Source organism: Punica granatum, chromosome 5 (assembly GCF_007655135.1).
Source record: "Punica granatum isolate Tunisia-2019 chromosome 5, ASM765513v2, whole genome shotgun sequence".
Classification (NCBI taxonomy): domain Eukaryota; kingdom Viridiplantae; phylum Streptophyta; class Magnoliopsida; order Myrtales; family Lythraceae; genus Punica; species Punica granatum.
Window position 1 is genome coordinate 12,282,977 of NC_045131.1, and position 18,360 is coordinate 12,301,336.

The following is an 18,360-nucleotide window of genomic DNA, read 5'->3' on the forward strand; positions in this document are numbered from 1 at the left end:
TTTCTTGCCATTGACCCAAAAGCCAGAGAGTTGCGGGAGAAGAAGATGAGTAAGCGCGACCCTCCCTCTTCTTCTTCTTCTTCTCTCTCGCCCCTCTGAAAACTCCGACCTTCGTCTCTGCCCCAAGTAAGCTTTACTGCTACTCTGAATTCCTTCAATGTCAGCTTTCGATATCGTGGTCTTCATAACAAAGGACCCATTTACCCTGAGCATCACCGCGTTGCTCATTTCCATGGTTTCAGTTTCGCAGGGATGAATTTCATGCCTTTTTGTTTGACGCAAGCAGAATTAGGGAATACTAGCTGGGGAAGAATTCTCGTAGTAGCAGTTTTAGCTTCTAATCGATGTGTTTGACTCTCAATGTCGCAATTGTGCGGGTGTTGGATGCACGACGTTAGCACGTTAGGGTTTTATTTCCGTGTCCTGTGGGAAAATTCCGGTCTTTTTATGTTTCAAAAATTTCTGTTAGTTGTTCTGCTTTCATTGGGGTTGCCATTTGTAGCTGTTGTCATGGGTAGTTAGCCGTAGAGTGCGTGCCAAGGCTGCATCTCCACGCGTCTGATTTTGAATATTTCAGTTTCAGCCATATGTATCTATAAGTTTTGTTTTTTACTAATTGGGGTTTATCTGATATCCGTTTTGCTGTATTGTTGCCCCTCAGCCGCTATCGTATTGGTTACGCTCTGGTGCGGAAGTGGGAGTGGGAGATAAGTTGACCGGCTAAAGAAGAGTAAGTGGTTTATAGTTCTTAAGTTGATGTAAACTGCGCTGGTTCTTGTAGATTGATTGTTTGTGTTCCCACTGTTTGGTTGGGGTTGGTGAAGGAGAATAGGAAGATATTGAAAGGTTTCCCCTTCTCAGTTCTTTTAAGTAGAGATTACTTTCGGCCATATCGTGCATATAATTTAGTTACCTTAATTTAGTTTAGAGTCTTGCTTGCCTTTTTGTGTATGTATATTGGCGGCTGGATTTGTTAAAACCAATTTTGATACGAATCAAAATGAAATAAATGTGTAGCTATTTTGATTTTCTGAATAGTATTCTTATAGTTGCTCTGCTCATATAAATTGTATTTTCTGAATAGTATCCTTATAGGTGCTCTGTTTTGAGGACTATTTGATGCATAGAATTGTCCAATCCTGGTGGACTATATTGTTACTTAGTATTTACTCTTTTTCCTTTTTGTCTATTTCTTTTTCCTTTTGGAATAACACTTGATCTTACTTTTTTCATTTAGTTAATTAATTCTTGGGTATTAATTAGCTGCACATCATGTAGGGCCTGTTAGTTTCTGGAGTTGTTAACCCGATCCGGTGATGGCTGTTCACAAGCTTGGGGTATTGGTTGATGTGCAAATTTGTTGAAGCGCAGTATCATTAATTGAAGAACAGCTGGGTAACTGACAATAACTGGTTGCTGTATCTGTGATGGAATGCAACAAAGAAGAGGCCTTAAGGGCCAAGGCTCTAGCTGAGAAAAAGCTGCAGAGCAAGGATTTTCAAGGGGCTCGTAAAATTGCTCTCAGGGCTCAGCAACTGTATTCTGATCTTGAGAATATCTCCCAAATGCTTATGGTATGTGATATACACTGTTCTGCTGAGAAGAAGTTGGGTGCTGAGATGGACTGGTACAGTATCCTCCAACTTGAACGGACAGCTGATGATGCTGCTATCAAGAAGCAGTACAGGAAGTTTGCTCTCCAACTTCATCCTGATAAGAACAAATTTCCTGGTGCTGAAGCTGCCTTTAAGCTAATTGGAGAAGCTCAAAGGGTTCTCTTGGACCGTGAGAAACGAAAGATGCATGACACTAAACGCGCTGCCAATGTGAGTACAGCAAGAGCACGAGCTGCGTCCTTTAGCAGAGCGTCAGCACCATATCAGTCCCAGCCGAAGGCGAATTGGAGTGCGAGTAATGGTGTTGAGATCAACTTTAGGGGCAATTTTGCTGGTTTCAGCTCCCAACATCCAAAACCACCACCACCCCAGTCTGGGCCCAATTGCCGCCCTACATTTTGGACAGTCTGCCCCTTTTGTTCAGTGAAATATCAGTATTACAGAGATATTATCAATAGGTCACTTACCTGCCAAAATTGCCAGAAGACCTTCGTTGCATATGACCTGAATTTTCCAAATCCAGGTGTGTCACCCAGCATTAATGTGCAGAAGCCGAGATTTCCCGAACAGGAACCCTTCCCAAAACACGGGTATTCCAAAGTGGAATTGGGGCCAAAGGGAGCTTCCACAGCTGAGATTAGAAGGCCCAAGGTTCCCCAAAAGACAGGTTTCCAGAACACAGCTGCTTCAGCTTGTAAGGTGAACAATAGAAAGAGAGCAAGGAGCCAAGAAGAGGAATCTAGTGAGAGTGTTGACAGCGAAAGCAGCAGCGAGTCTGATGATGTAGAAGAGATCATGGCTGAGGATGGCCATTTACCGGCCAATCGAAGGAGTGAGCGGCCTGTTCGCAGGTCTGCTCGCCAGAGGCAAAAGGTGTCTTACAAGGACAGCTTCAGTGACGATGATGACGGTGGAGGAGTGGACCTTTCAGAGAGGGCTAAAGGGAATGGACAGCCCTCTAAAGAAGAAAACAAGAACTCGGGCCGGGAAGAGGCTTCTAAACCAACTAGACAAGATGGTGATGATGAGGACCACAAAGAGAAACAAAGTGAAGGTTTTGAGGAGAGCTTACTCAGTGATGATGAGTCTGAACGAGATGTTGGCATGAAGACAGAAGAAATGCCAGAATCTTTTGAATATCCTGAACCAGACTTCTACGACTTTGACAAGGATCGGGAAGAAGGATGTTTTTCAGTAGGGCAGACCTGGGCTGCTTATGATACAGTGGAGGGCATGCCCAGATTCTATGCTCGAATCAAGAAGGTTCTCTCTCCTGGCTTCAAGTTGAGAATAACGTGGTTAGAGCCCAATCCTGAGACACAGGATGGGAGCATCTGGGTAGAAGCGAATTTGCCAGTTTCTTGTGGTAAATTTGTTGTTGGTCAAACAGAAGACATTGAAAATCGACTTATGTTCTCTCACAGGATGAATTGTGAGAAAGGCAGTAGCAACACGCACATAATATATCCCAATGTAGGAGAAACCTGGGCCATCTTCAAGAACTGGGACATAAAATGGCATTGTGATCCTACCAATCATAAGAAATATGAATACGATTTTGTTGAGATCTTATCTGAGTATATCGACAATGTTGGTATACATGCTGCTTACCTGCAGAAGGTGAAAGGTTTCACCAGTCTATTTGTGCAAACATCTAGAGAGGGAAGCACTTCCTTTCAGATTTACCCAGAGGAACTCTACAGGTTCTCTCACAGAGTTCCGTCCTTCAGATTGACTGGCAAGGAGAGGGAAGGAGTTCCCGAAGGGTGTCTTGAACTTGACCCTGCTTCTATTCCTCTGAACATTGAAGAGATTGATCTTTCGAGCAATCCTGATGTTGTGACGCATGAGGTGGCAGTCGAGGGAAAATCCTCTCGGGCTGATGAAAAGGGGACGAGTATCTCCGAGCTCGACCACCCTCCTGGTTTCTCTCCTGTTGAATCAATTGATATCCCTGACTCGGAGTTCCACAACTTTGATGACAGTAACTCCCCAGAGAACTTCCAAATGGGTCATGTCTGGGCCTTGTATGCTGACGAGGATAGTTTGCCGAAGTACTACTGTCAGATCGTGAAAGTAACTCCTCCTCCCCAATTTGAGCTGCATGTTCGGTGGCTCACTCTCTGCATGCTTCCAAATAATGCTATTTGTTGGGAAAACAAACAAATGCCCTTCTGCTGTGGAAAATTCAAGGTCAGGAAGGGTAGTCCCACCATCTACACAAATACGGCCTCTTTCTCTCATCGGATGAAGGCAGAACGTGGGAAGTCCGGCTTTTTCGAGATATTGCCTGAGAAGGGCGAGCTCTGGGCACTCTACAGGCACTGGAATCCTCAGATGATGTGCTCTGATCTGGAGAGCTGTGAGTATGATTTAGTTGAGGTGATCGAGAGGAATGAGATAGTGGTGAAAGTCTTAGTTTTGGAACGTGTGGACGGCTTCAATTCAGTGTTTAAATCCCAGATGAGAGGAAGTTCGAAGGTCACCCGAGAGATCCCTGTGGCTGAGATCCTGAGGTTTTCCCACCAGGTGCCCGCCTTTCAGTTGGCTGAAGAAAGAAATGGCAGCCTCCGAGGTTGTTGGGAGCTCGACACTGCAGCCTTGCCTGTTCATTTTTTCAGGTCCAAATGAAGTGGGCCTCTGCGCGACATAGCTCCAGTCCAAAGCATGTCCAGTCGGGTGGTAGGGAGTTGGAATGCACAGTAAGACAAGCGTATAGCTGCAAAATTTTCTCGACTATCTTTTGGTATTCTGTTCGAAAGGTCACCCGAGAGATCCCTGTGGCTGAGATCCTGAGGTTTTCCCACCAGGTGCCCGCCTTTCAGTTGGCTGAAGAAAGAAATGGCAGCCTCCGAGGTTGTTGGGAGCTCGACACTGCAGCCTTGCCTGTTCATTTTTTCAGGTCCAAATGAAGTGGGCCTCTGCGCGAACATAGATTCTTCCAGTCCAAAGCAGTCTCTTGTGCTTTTGTCCAGTCGGGAAATGGTAGGGAGTTGGAATTCTTTTTGTCCTGGGTTGTCTGCACAGTAAGACAAGCGTATAGCTGCAAAATTTTCTCGACTATCTTTTGGTATTCTGTTCGAACTTAGATCCTAATGTTATTAGACGCTAGTTGCTAGATGCTTTGCTTTTGTAGATAAGTTAAATAGCTTTTCCTCCGGATTCGGAATTCTGGAAGTTTGTGGTAGGCTTTTTTTCACCCAGAAGAAGGTGAGAAAGACAGGATGGTAACCTTTCCTCTTCTATATTTATTGAAGTCCTTGGAAATGGATTCTTATGGAATGGTTCTGCATCCATTTCGATCAACCTTCAATTACCAGTGTTTATAGAGTCTGAATTGGGAACCTCGTCGCATTTTGAAATGGCTTCTGGTTATTGCTGCTTATTGAACCTCGTGTACCTATATCATCTTCTTCATCATCAATCCCAGAATTTCCTTTTTCTACCCTTCCCACTGAATCTTTGTTCCCAACTTTGGGCACAAGGAAAATTGCGAGGACCATTATGATGATATCAGAGCCTTGGGAAGTTACTAAATTCAGATGGGGAAAAATACCATCTGCTTTCTTTTTCGCTCTCGAATTTCTCATATGATACGAGTATTCATGGTCGCATTGGATGAAAATGGATTCTCTCAAACTCGGTATTGGCAACAAAACAAGGCTTATTTTCATAAGACCTTCCACGATCCTTATGGTTTACAGGTTCTGACCTGAAGAAATGGTACTCAAAAAGGAAGAATAGGACTTCTGTTTCATATAAGATCACAAGATCATCGAAGAGATGTAACTTCAAGAGGAGAAACAGAGGTGTAATTCGTGACAGCCGAATTTGTCATTTTCCCCGAAAGACAGCACATATATATACACGTTTACTGATTGAGCCATTACAAACCATTCGCAAAAGACTAATATTGTAACTCACACTGGGCTAGTTGTGCTTTGGGAAACTTGAACTCGCCATGAATATACTTGAAGGTACAGTGCGTTGAGGCTCATTGCCATACCAAAACCCAATACTGATGCAAGTAATAGGGCGTAAACTGCCTTCAGATGAAGCTGCAACGGTAAAACACAATATTATTGTCAAAAGCAGAAATGTGGAGATGATCCCAAGTAAGTTGAAAATACACCAAAGCCGTCCATATATAAACAAGCATGTCGAAAAGTTCGTCAGATCCAAGGCCCAAAAGAGCCAATATTTTGCCTGAGATGTGCAGGAAATGAGAGGGAGTGGTGTGGTCCGGGGGTGCGCTGTCGGTTCAGTTACAGAAAAAGAGGAAACAGTGAAGAACAAAAGCTCGAAGCAAGAGATTATAAAACTTTCTGTTAAAAGCTCATGTAAGAAGGGATGCTTTCCATTACTAGTACTACTACATGAGGGCTCGGTACTCACGAAAGAATATAACAGGTGTACGATGAGGGCCACCAATGCAAACTCCAGAGCCGCATAGGTCCATATGTACTCCTTAATTGCTGCAAAAGTCAAAGAAAGTAACATTCAATTCCCAAAGTCCATAATATTGGACAGAGTTCGATGTAGTTCATAGAGAAGAGACCATACCTTGAACAACAGCAAAAACTGATGCCAAGACACCCAGTGTAATAGAAAATGGGGCTGCTAACATAATTGCTTGAGCTCTCATATCACGAAGCTACAGAAATGGAAAAAGTAGATAAATTAGCATGTCATAATAACAATTTGGAGAGGGTATCAAGGGTGCTAAAATCATTTTTGGTTTTATTTGCTTCACTCTTTCTAGATAATCGTATTTAATATTTTATATCTCGCCTCGTAGGTTAGGTATTGAGAAACAAGAGAGTGAAGGGAGCAGAAATTTCTGCAGTGGATGCCGTAAACCAAGGTCATAAAAGACATACCAAGAGCTGCTCAAGGAAGAAGAAATAGCATATCGTGCTGATAAGGACAAGCACCACAAAATCCTGCCACGCACTGCAAAATATCACGAACGAATTACCCCTTGATGAAAATTCTTGTTTCGCAACTAAAGTAATGCTAAATTTTCTTTTACTGGATAAATGATTTTGGAAACAAAGCGCTGCCAATTTAACAACCTTATCGATTGCGAAGTCGCACTCTGTTGACTCTGGTTCTGTCTGGTGTCTCTTTGAGCAGCGCTCACAATCCGAAGCAAGGTCACAGGCAAGTTCGAAACCTCTTGCCCACAAACATCACAGATCTTGTTTCCTTTTGTGCTGAACCATTTGATTGCACATTCTTCATGGAGAAGTCGGAGAGCTCCTTTACAACTGCACTCCATCTTCAAAGTGTTCCCTTCCTGACATACATCTAGGCAAATCCTGCATACTGCCTCCTCTTCAGGGATCTCCTCATCCTCGTCTTCTGATGGAATGGTAATGATTTGATCTGATCCTCCAAAGAGTGAAGTCCAGATTTTATGTGATTAAATTGTCCCAATCAATACTGACACAAACTTATAAAGAAATCCTTTAAACTCAGGTATGATGTTACTCTGAGATGAAATGACGAGACTGCGGGTGGTTGTTGGGGCAATGACACCCCATAGTTTCTCCAATTCCTAACAAAGTCTCATACAAACCTCAACTTTTCCTCATAATTTGCTTAATTTCCACATATAAAAAATTCTGAATACCTTTCAAAGACGCGTAAAGTTTTCTTTTTTGGATAAGAGGTGTAAAGTTTTCGAGAGCACAACTCGTGGAATTTTGGTATAAGTAAATTGTTTTCACCCAAAATTTAAGAAAAACAAACAAACATTGTAAGGTGTATTTGAGAAACCAATGCAGTGAAACTGAACAGATGCTGACAGCAGATAAAGTACACCAGTTCGCATACCATCAGCAGAATTGGCCGTGGAATTTTCTTTGTGCACAGCAAAGGAGACTGACCGAACAATAACCATATTTCTCCCTGGTACAGAAAGGGACCTCGAGACTGGACCATTAACAGAACCTTTCTGCAAAGAATTCACCCAATCATGTTAAGCCCGATAAAAAATACCTGCTAATGGAGAAGGCTCCAACCTGGAAAGGAGGAAAAAGAATTAAAGTGGGCAAGAAAAGAAAAACCCCGTTCTGCAGACTGCAACTCAGATCCTAAAACAGTCGGTTTCAGTCCATATTAATGGAGTTTCACTCTTCTATCTTTGTGATCCCACACAGGAATTGACCACTAGATTCCAGAATTCTATATTAGTTTAAAAGAGGCCAGAAATTGATTAAGCTCTTAATCCAGCTCTTTATTGGAAACAAGATCCAATCATTATCCAAATTCTACTAATATTAAAAAATATAATGTATTTCAAGATTGATTCCGTTAAGACTCGTTTACATTCCAAACCAGTCTAATTCATTTACAATTGAGTTCATCACTCCATCTGAAATTTCCAGACAATTTTTTTTATTTCAAGGACTCATTCCAGGTAGCCAGGTCATGAATGATATGAAATGTTAAAAAAGAGAAAAAGATGGAACAGAACTCACAGAAGGCTTATGCCTTTCACCGGGCATTCTTGCTGAAATAGGCGTAGAAACTGAAGGAGACAAGTTCGATGCAGGTGTAACTGGGAGGGAGGCACATCTCTTCCAAGAAAGTGCGGACATGATATTAGCCACAGATGGGCTTCCAGGTGCCGTCTTCGGATCTGAACCGAGTAGGCAGCTTTGTTCGCCCTCAGGGGTTGCGTTGGTTTTCCTCTTGAAACTCAAGCCTCTCAAGAATCCACCTGGCGATAAGTTACTTTTAGCGGAACCTTGCAATGCCTTGCTGTTACGAGCGCTAGAAAAATGGTGTCGAGGGGGGATCTGAAGCGAGAGATTGGCACGCCTTCCACTGGGTCCAGGGCCCGAAATGTCAGATATTGAGGGCTCCATAGGTTGAGGATCCGACTGCATGATAGAAACATTCAAGTTCTGAGTGGTCTACTAGCTTCAGTCACGAGCTTTATAATAGGTTTAAGAGTGTAACATATATCGATGATGAAGAATTACAAGGGATTAACAGAAGTTGGATAGATGGACTCTCTCAAACCCATAACCGTTTTCTCAGCCTCCTCTCTTCTTCCCCATTTCCTCTTCTTCTGCTTTTTCTCTTTCCTCTGCTTCACATCTCTACTTCTCCAATTCAATCCTACTCCAATCTCTTCTAATCCCTTCATACATCCTCCGTAATATCCACAAAGATATAACGCTCATGCTTCCAAACTCGAACACCACGAAATAACAGGAAGGAAATAATTGCCTCATTTAGAAGTAATACCCATGTTTTGCGAGCATCATATATTACAAAAACACACTCATCACATAATCTCTGACGTTCAAAACAAGAAATCCAATGGATCACCGAACCAAGTGGTGGACGCAAATACACCCAGGAAGATTCTTTCACATACCATCATCTATTAAGAACTCTACTACCCCATTTTGAAACATAAAAACACCAGCTTTTCGAATGCTGCAGTTATTTATTAGCTAGCTAGCAAGTACAAGGAACAGACCCAAGAATTGTATCCAACAGCCCAACTGAAACTCTCTTATGAGCAAGACCCATCAAAACCCAAGCAATTAATCGCTGGAAACTGGGAAGCCTAACATGAACAGCCAAGAAGAACCAACAGAGACCCACCAAGACAGACAGACAGACAGACAGACACTGCAGGAATTCATTGAGCTGAGGAAGGGGGGGGGGGGGGAGGTAAGAAATTGGGAATCAAGAAACCCAGACAAAATGGACTGCGGGAACCGAATTAGAGAACCTGAGGAGAAGCATCTGCGGCAGCTCCACCTGAGGAAGCCTGACTCCCCTGATGCATATCAGAGATTCAGGTCCCAAAAGAACGGATTTTCCCAGAAGAGATGAATCAATGATTCAATCAAGAACAGGAAATTAAAGCTGAGCTAGTCCAATTCGTTCACTTTCAGTGGGTGTAGTGTTTTTTTCCTTGTGATAACAATTATATAGTGTGTGTGTGTGTGTATATATAGATATATATTATATATATATCTGCTTATGGAGGGGAGGCATGGGTCATGGAAGAAAAAGACCAGGGGTCGCTCGGAAGGTGAGGGGGGCTTTCTCCATCTCTGGGTGGTGGCCCCCGCATTTCCTTCTCTCGTCGGCTATCCCTGTTCCTTCTTCCCAATCCCATCCAGGCATCCACATTTCCTTGCTCTCCCTCTAATGGCGACGCGCCAACGCCTCTCGTTTCACTTTCTTTCGCTTGAGACGGACCGGGTCAAATGCAAAGAAATGTCATGTGTAGTATTGCTGGTTGAACGCTGTCGCAGATGTTTTTCGAAGTTGTTGCCCCGAATGCGAATCCCGGTCTGGAAAAGCATCACGGACCGAGCGAGTGTTACTTCGTTAGCTCCGGTCAATACATTCTTAAACATCCAATAATTTCTCTGTTTATTAATGCAGTTAATAATATCAAGAGAAAAGATCGATGGGTGTAGGAGGAAGAGAGTACGTGAATTATTGTTTTCTAGACCATTAGTATCGCCATGAAGTATTTTCAGTGAATTTCAAATCCGTGAATTGCATGTAAAGTCGAACCATTTAGAACCTAATCTATTAACTATGCCACACCTTGTAGCAGGGATGGGAAGGTGAAAGACATTTTCAAGGTCCTCTTTTCTAAGAAGGTGAGGATGGCATAGTTGGAAGGTGCAAGTCAATTGAATGGGAAAGTCCTTCCTTTGCATTTGCCCCCCAATCATTTTTCCGATTTGAGAAAGGCGTGTAATGAAGTGGCGATGATCATTGAGTAGGAATCAAGAGATTTTAAGCGTAATCGTCGATATTATCAGTATTATTTTATTGTAACAGAAAGAAAAAAAAAATTCATTAATTAAATTTGGCCGGTAAAAGAAAACGAGAAAATTGTGTGAAAATTGTAAAAGGAACCGATGATTAAACGATCTAATTTAGTTTAATATTACCTTTTCTTTTTTTTTGGGTGACTGTGAATAAACAGTTTAGTTTAATTTAGTTTAGTACCTGAGAAACCAACGAGATTGCTTCTTTTCATACAAGATTGCTTCTTAACTAATCCAATAAAACTCACTTCACCCTGGACATCAGTTAATTGACCTACCCCAAGACACCATCAATTGGACACTGACTGACACATTTAATTTGCGCGGAGAGCTTGAAATTTTGGGGAGTTCCCATCATATTAGTCGGGCCAAGCTGAAAATTTCCGCCAAAAAACAGATCACTCGACACCGATGTCACGGTTTTTTTTGTCTCTTCCAAGTAGTTTGAAAAGGTTAAAGAAATCAATGCCGTCTAAAGGGATCGAGAGTTTAAAACTATCATCATCCACGGTTTCTCATTTGAGTCTCTGAAATGAGCCCATTACTGTCACACAATCACCACACACTCAATAAAAAGAAAAACTTACCAGTCCAGTCATAATCTCTATTTATTATTTTTAGAGTGGATCCCACAATTTTAATTAAAAAATAAAAGTAAAGACAACTGCTGTGTGAGATTCATGACTGCCACGCGGTAATCGCTTATTAATCTCTCATTGAGAGACTTGTCTCACCGCGAGGGACGAGCTCCAGTGGGGGCATCTCTACTGCTCGTCTCTCTCTCATGCCGCATGTGCAAGAGAGACGCGGCAGAGATGGCCGCTGGACATAGTCTTCTTAAGCACAAATTTATAATTGCAGTTCCGCTCCCATATGTTACTATATATACTCAACCAAAAAAAACAAAACTTAGAGTCATTGTACATTTTATACTAATACTAGTGTAAATTCACCGTTTGTAAGTACGTGAGAGCTTATTTTCAGTTGAAAATAGAATATTTTAAAATAATATAAAATATCAAGAGTTCACTGAATAAGGATATGAATATTAAAGTATATAATAACAATCTAATTATATATTTTTAATAACTTTCTAAAATTTATATAATATACAATTCTAAAATTTATATAATATTTAAAATGATCTAATATATAATTTTAATATTTTTATAAAATTTTGAAATAAGAAATTATATTTATAAAATAAATTGTAAAGCACTACATGTCTTCTTTTCAAATCATTTATATATTCTTAACAGAATAAAGGCAGAACAAGTTTATACAAGTGGATGTTTATTATAATTTCAGATCCGCTTTTAATTTACTTAATGCTGTCTTTCGAACTCAATTAAAATAAAAGGCGATAATATTAGTTATAACTAGCCTACTACCCGAGCGATGCATGAATTTTTAAATATTATTTTATTTAAATTTATACTAAAATATTTTTAAAAAATGATTATTATATAACTGAAGTGTTTATTTTTGATGAATTCGTGTTAAAGTAATTTTAGTAAAAAGCAAGAATTATATACATAATTTAAGTTCATAAAATTAACATATGAAAATTATGATAAAATTACTTTTAGTTTTTTATCAAGTATTTTATCTAGTGGATACATAATATTTTTAATTGAAAATCAAATATGTTTGTTCTGCATAAATAAACCAATTATATTTAAGTTACTATAATTTAATATTTTAAGATTATCGTGATAAATTAATAAGTATGTAAAATAGTTTTTTGTAAAATGAAACTCTTTTAATTGATGTTAGAATACAATAATATTTATAAATATGTAATTTTATAAATGTTTTAAATATCTATCGGATATAACAGTCAATATTCAAATAACATCTTATATGTAAATTTTTCTATTGGAAAATTATTAATGTTTTGAATTTTTTATATTGAATAAAATAAATAATAATACATACAAATTTCTTCATTATTATATGATAGATGGAAAAATTGAATGTACACTTAAAGTGTTATAATATTAGTGATAGTAGATGGAAAAGTTGTATGTACACTTAAAGTGCTATAATAGTAATTATAGTAGAATACCTACATGCAATATATTTCAAGTATAAACTTCTATTACAAAATCTTATGTCTATTCGGTACAGAACGACTTCCTAGATTTTTATTTGAATCATTTTCTAGATGATGAAATGAGAATCGGTTAACTTATTTATATGATTTATTTAATAACTTATTTGCAGAAAATGAATTATTATTTTGAAATTGATTCATATATAAATTGAAATATTTTACAAAATATAAAATAACTCATTTATATTGACGCATTTTATGCACAATTAATGTATCAATTCTCCTTTCCATTACGTATTATAGATTAGGATGATTTTTGTAATTGAATATAGAATTGTTATTACAAGTATAATTAATCACTAATTTACTAGAAAAAGAAAGAAACACGAGCAATTTTGTGTGGCTGAACCGACCTGATGACTAATCCGGTCTACTATCCGGTCTGTCTTCCAAACCGGTCCAAAGATCAGTCCGGCTCGTCTACGGTCCGCACTCGGCAATTCTCGAAACCTAAGGTCCGCTGAAAATCTCCATAGCCGAGAAGCTCTGTCAAGCTCGTCAGACTGGTTGTCGCTCCGAGCTCGATTTCACCATTGCCGATTGCTCAAGCTCTGCCCAATCGAGTAACGGTTCGAGTTTAGGGATGAAGTTTCTGGATTGGTATGTGAAGATTGCCGTCGTTTCAGCTCTCATCGGAGGTTCCATGGAGCTGTTCATGATCAAGACCGGCTTCTGTGTGAGGATTCTCCTTTTCTCTCCCATTGCCAATTCCTTCACTTAGTCGATTCTCAGCATCACAGAATTTTCATGTCATCTCGTGTTTCGATTGCATCGCGAACGATTCCAGCTTGGTTGAGGCTGTCTACTTGCACAGTGTAGATCTTGTACTGTGAAAGAATGCTCTTTGCGTTTGATACTATGGCTTCGAGATTAGGATTGTGCTTATAAATGTTAAATGTGTACCTTGTAGACGATAAGGTGACGGTGCTGGAGTCGGAGAAGCGGGCGTGGGAGAATGCTCCAGAAGCTCAGGCTGTTAGAGAAGCCCTGAATCCTTGGAGAAATCACGGCTCGGAAGCGAAGAAAAGTTCATGATGCTACCTGAGGTAATGCATCACGTGGCATTCTGTATTTGAGTCTTATGAAGTACAAAATAGTTCGGTCGAAAACTATAACAAAAGTGGAATTTACTTTTAGTTTTAAGGCGCGTGCAATGTAAAGTAGCCAGGCTTTGTTAGTGGAAGGTTAAGAGGAGCTTGAGGGCTGTTGAGAATACCTAATCAGAGGACTCTATCCTTCTGGATAATTGGCATCGTCATCTTTGTTTCTGGCAGACCGCATCTAATATTGAAAATGACAATAGTAGCTGTTAACTGATATGCTTTGCTTGTAATGTCCGAGAATATTTTGGATTAGCTCGTCGTATGTATTCCACAATCTAGGTGCACAGACAGTTTTAAAGATATCGAGCAGGCAGAGAAACCAAAATGCTATTAAAATCTGATAGCAACTTATAGTCTTTTACACCATTACCAAGCAAGGTTCTCTCGTACGGAAGATTCTGTCTGCTCTTGTTTTTAGGGGTGGTCTGCTGGGGTAATTGCACGTTTCTGTCCTTTAAGTGGTTGTGACTGAGTAATGAGAATGTTGCTTGATAAACTATTTTCCTGATTCTCCTAAAAATGGCACGAGTGATTTTTTTGGGGATCCGAAAATGATGATTCCTTGTGGTAGGATGGCACATATGAGGTTAGTTACTTCTCAATACTCACAAGTTGTGGCCTATGGTTGTCATAGGACAGTTCTCCTTTTCTCCTAGGACAGTTCTATATACCAGCAAACCAAGATAGAAAGATAATTAGATGTAATTATCAAATGAGAGTCTGAAGCTGGGATAGGATATATAGCTTTTGTTTTCTCTTTCTGTTGTAAGTAGCATGGTGAGTTCCGTGTATGGAGGTTGGGAACTCTGTACATGTGCCGCTCTTATAAATTGGGTTACACTGCTTACACTGCTTATAATGCGGAGATTTTGATTTGCTGTATGTTTGTTTTCTGCTCTTCTATGTGGGATAAACTTTGTGCGTGGAAGTTCTGTGGTTGTTGAATCGAGTTTCGAATATGGCATGGAAACTGGAAATTAAGAATCAATCTGTAGATCAGCTGAAAGTCCCTCCAAGTTGTGGGTCAAGATATCATTTCCGTATTTATTCTTGGACAATAGCTTCAAGCAATGTTTTGATGCTTTGACCTGATCACTATTGTGCTTGTCTTCTGCAGGATGAAACAACACTGCCTGTAAAAATAAATTAAGGCACTTATTGTTTACGAGGATGCGCTTTGGGATCATGAAGGATGCTCGAAAGAATAATTATTTGAACATTGAAGAAAGTGCACGGGCTTTCTGAAGCAATTATGGGGCTGAATATGGCAGATTCTACCGTGAGCATTCTACGTTTGAAAAGTTTTGACAGCTGACATATGCCATATTTTGAGTTGTATCATTGAATATGGTATTTCTTTACTTTTAACAAGGCCTTCTTGATCTGATAAATAAAATTCAGATACTTATGTGATGGAAGAAATAAGTCGTTTCTAGATAAGACTCACATGTAGACCATAGTGGTGCCCCCACTATATATACCATCTAGAAATCTGTAAGACACCCACTTGAGATCTTTTTATCTTCCATTTCTCGTATCTTTGATTATATTTTGTACGATGAGATTGACGGGATGATAGGATATTTTGTTTCTATGCTGCATTTGGCTGTGGCCTGGGATGCAGGATTATGTCGGGTAAAAAGGGTTGAGTATCCTGCTAGAGGGGTTTGTAAGGCTGACTCGGGTTCTTCTTCGGTGCTTCACCGGAATTTGTTTAGTTACTGATCAAATCCAAACTCCATAATTCAGTTTGCTGCTGGTGGCTCTATCTGACAAATGGCTTACCTTCCGTATAGGAAAGGCTTGTAGAGGGGAGGGTTGATCTGGTTCCCCAAGGCTCTATGCGCCTCTTGTAATTCATATCAATCGATCGGTGTCCTCACGCAATTGTCACATCCGCATCCATATAGGTGGAATGAGTCTTTGGCTGAGATTTCCAGTCTACGGTTGGCATTCACTGAGCACTTTCAGCATAGATCAGCATCCAACCAATATTCTGAACATCGTGAAGCTCAGCCTTCTTTCGACTTAATCGTCTTTCGGTTCCGTCCATGTCGCTAGTTCTGAAGTACCAGTATTCCAGCCCAAGAAAATGATGGCATGTTCTTCTGTATGATTCAACCAGGGCATATGATCAATAATATCTTCCAAAAATAGTGTCATTAGTTTGGTAACCTTTTCTCCACACGATAGACTACGTTCCGGGTCGGTCTCCACCGACCAGAACCCCAGCCCCAAAGTTCTCCCCCTTCGCATCCTCTGCAGCAATGATCCGTTGGATTCATTGCCAAAATCGAAAAATCGTCAAACATGTGAGTCTTAAAAGGTACATGGATACCGAGTATACCTGGAACCGGTTAGAATCTATCCGTTAGAGTAGAGTTCGGGTAACTCCTATTAAAAATAGGATAGGCTCCGGATAGTAATTTAAGGAATCGGTAAAAATAGATTTCGGTTCTGGTTTCACTATACATGGTACCCACGAAACAGGCATTTGGAACCTATATTTTTTCTGAAAAAATTATTTTATATTTACATAATTCTCTATGTGCGATGTAGTAACTACAAAATTCTAAGGAGAGTTTATTTACTTTGTCTACAGCTACATCATCCTTTTTTGGCTAAATAGTTACATAATTTTTTAGTTGCGTATTTGTTTTATTTATTATATAATCTTAATGAGAGTTACATAATCCTTTAGTTCTGTGGATAGATGTGATTCGACTAATTTATGTCAACATTTATTTATTTTGCCTGATTGTGAATGTGATTTTTTTTTAATTTTAGTAATTTATTTCGTTTATTGTGCTTGAAGAGAAATTTTTTTTTTTACAGATTCCAACAAAATAATCAGAATTGTAGTATAATTTAGGTTCCGGTAGATTCCGATTCTAGGTTTCAACATGATAGGGTCCGGTTCTAAAATCTTATAACCTATCTCCTACAGGATATGATCCATGTATCGTAAAGAAAAAGAGTATTCGGACTCACACACCTCTATGAAAATTATAGTTATAATGGTAGGAGACGTCAATTCTTTTCTTCGTTTCTCTCAATGAGCGTGACGTTGTAGCGGGCGTCGGTAAACACTGTATGTTAAGTTTGCAAGTGGGAATCAACAACAGTACGTAGACAGAGGAAGGAAAGGCTTCCGAATTACTCCTTCTCGTTGTTCATACATGACGAGAGTGTGCTGTTGCAGAAATATTGTCCACTTTGAGATTGATTTTACGATTTTATATTCTTAAAAGGTACCTCTTTGAAAGAAAGGGATCACTCGTATTGCTTTGCCAAGATCTTCGTCGCTCTCCGTTGTGGGATTTTGATACTTCATCAATATATTCTATCCATCCGTATTCTACTGGTATATTTAATGCATTTGACAGCCACAGCCTTCGGTTGCAGCTGTGATTTTAATCGAACCGTGACCAATGAATCTTTCCCTGAAAGCATCTAAAGATTAGTTGCTACCTATGCATGTGCCCTTTCGTTGAGAGGTTGTTCTGTTCAGATGATGTTTGCAGATTATTATAGTAAATTGATCATTATTCACCGGCATTCTGCGCTAATGGAGGAGTTTAATTAGTTTGGTGGGCTTAATATTACATGATCTTGTTCCTTCTAAGACACTGATTAATCACCGATTCAACATGTATTATTGAAGTTAAGCTAATGACTAATGATGCTTTCCTCCTCGTTGAAGCTACTTAAACAAGTTACTGATGTTGATGTCTAAAGACAAAACATTGAATCATCCCAACATCATTAATGACTCATGAAATCAATTAATAGACGAATTATTATTGATGATCTGACCCCAATTTTTCAAGTGGTAAATTTTGGTTTGGCTTGCTGTACAAATGACACGAAACCTATGTGGATCTCTGTGGCTTTCCAAAACAATTAATGAATTGATTGATTGAGTGGACCTCGGTGAATCTACTGTTGTCTTCTTTTTAATTAATGCCTTAATTAACTGTTAATTACCAACTAGATAGCTGGGGGAGGAATTGATCAGTATATACATGGGAAATTGACTCTACTACCTCTTTAATGGCCGGTTCCTGGTCTACTGTAACCATTTCTATACTGCGAGTTCTGTTCCGCCATAAAAAGTTAATCCTATGGTTATAATGTAATTAACACAACTATAAACTTCACTCGAATCCTCTGATCCTGAATTACACAGAGCTCTAGCATGACAATGGTACTAAATTTGCCATTTTAATTGCACTCGTATCTGTTCTAACCACTGATCAAGACTCAAGTGCGCGATGTCCCTCATTTCTTCCTATAGCTCCCTTGTTTTCGCCTATTGGCGCCTTTTCGAAGATGGGACAGCCAACCTAGAGTATGCATGACTTATTGGCTCAAGTCGCGTTCTAGAGTGATGATGACCTATCGCACGAACGAGAGCATTTTTTCCTTCTGGTACAAAAACCTTTCTAGAGTAACTCACACAATTATATAAATAAGCCCCTAAACCTATCGCTAGTTGTACTGTTTCTATTGAGAAAGGCAAAGAATGGATGATTAGGTGAAGTTGGGATGGCAGCAGAGGAGAGTTTAACGTACTTAGTAAAATCGGTTTGGAGATCTAGATCGTTGACTGATAACACTGAGAAAGTTAGCTGGTCTTTGAGTTATTCATGCGCCATAGGATCGAGCAAGGTCAGTATACGTCCCGATCGATATGCAGGTTGCCC

General features: G+C 39.7%; 3 protein-coding genes across 5 annotated transcripts; 2 read left to right on the forward strand and 1 right to left on the reverse strand.

Moving 5' to 3' along the window:
- On the forward strand, positions 1-4,929 carry LOC116209545. 2 transcript variants are annotated; one of them, XM_031543205.1, is made up of 4 exons: positions 1-126; positions 662-730; positions 1,279-4,237; positions 4,519-4,929. In XM_031543205.1, exons 3-4 carry the CDS (start codon positions 1,428-1,430, stop codon positions 4,526-4,528), a joined length of 2,820 nt encoding a protein of 939 aa, XP_031399065.1. In that variant the 5' UTR covers positions 1-126; positions 662-730; positions 1,279-1,427; the 3' UTR covers positions 4,529-4,929. The 2 variants fall into 2 exon arrangements, with proteins under 2 accessions (XP_031399065.1, XP_031399064.1); XM_031543204.1 differs by having other exon boundaries at positions 1,279-4,097; positions 4,379-4,929.
- A 354-nt stretch (positions 4,930-5,283) lies between these two features.
- Positions 5,284-9,763, reverse strand: LOC116209546. Of its 2 annotated transcripts, none has more exons than XM_031543206.1 (8): positions 9,373-9,763; positions 8,102-8,506; positions 7,455-7,575; positions 6,692-7,004; positions 6,497-6,569; positions 6,180-6,270; positions 6,012-6,091; positions 5,284-5,674 (listed from the first exon to the last, which is right to left on the reverse strand). In XM_031543206.1, exons 1-8 carry the CDS (start codon positions 9,427-9,429, stop codon positions 5,537-5,539), a joined length of 1,278 nt encoding a protein of 425 aa, XP_031399066.1. In that variant the 5' UTR covers positions 9,430-9,763; the 3' UTR covers positions 5,284-5,536. The 2 variants fall into 2 exon arrangements, with proteins under 2 accessions (XP_031399066.1, XP_031399068.1); XM_031543208.1 differs by lacking the exon at positions 9,373-9,763 and adding an exon at positions 8,609-9,315.
- Positions 9,764-13,004: 3,241 nt separating this feature from the next.
- LOC116206882 lies at positions 13,005-15,227 on the forward strand. Its single transcript, XM_031539710.1, has 3 exons — positions 13,005-13,225; positions 13,462-13,597; positions 14,772-15,227. The coding sequence occupies exons 1-2, from the start codon at positions 13,135-13,137 to the stop codon at positions 13,584-13,586; spliced, it is 216 nt and encodes a 71-aa protein (XP_031395570.1). The 5' UTR covers positions 13,005-13,134; the 3' UTR covers positions 13,587-13,597; positions 14,772-15,227.
- The last annotated feature ends 3,133 nt before the right edge of the window (positions 15,228-18,360 follow it).

What these genes read in the sequence shown, in the direction of transcription:
- LOC116209545 (XM_031543205.1), top strand. Translation starts at nt 1,428, where the DNA reads ATGGAATGCAACAAAGAAGAGGCCTTAAGGGCCAAGGCTCTAGCTGAG.
- LOC116209546 (XM_031543206.1), bottom strand. Translation starts at nt 9,429, where the DNA reads ATGCATCAGGGGAGTCAGGCTTCCTCAGGTGGAGCTGCCGCAGATGCT. An exon ending in CACGGCCAATTCTGCTGATG is followed by an intron (nt 7,005 to 7,454) that starts GTATGCGAACTG and finishes TTGGAGGATCAG; the next exon opens with ATCAAATCATTACCATTCCA. An exon ending in GCGACTTCGCAATCGATAAG is followed by an intron (nt 6,570 to 6,691) that starts GTTGTTAAATTG and finishes GATATTTTGCAG; the next exon opens with TGCGTGGCAGGATTTTGTGG.
- LOC116206882 (XM_031539710.1), top strand. Translation starts at nt 13,135, where the DNA reads ATGAAGTTTCTGGATTGGTATGTGAAGATTGCCGTCGTTTCAGCTCTC. An exon ending in CATGATCAAGACCGGCTTCT is followed by an intron (nt 13,226 to 13,461) that starts GTGTGAGGATTC and finishes TGTACCTTGTAG; the next exon opens with ACGATAAGGTGACGGTGCTG.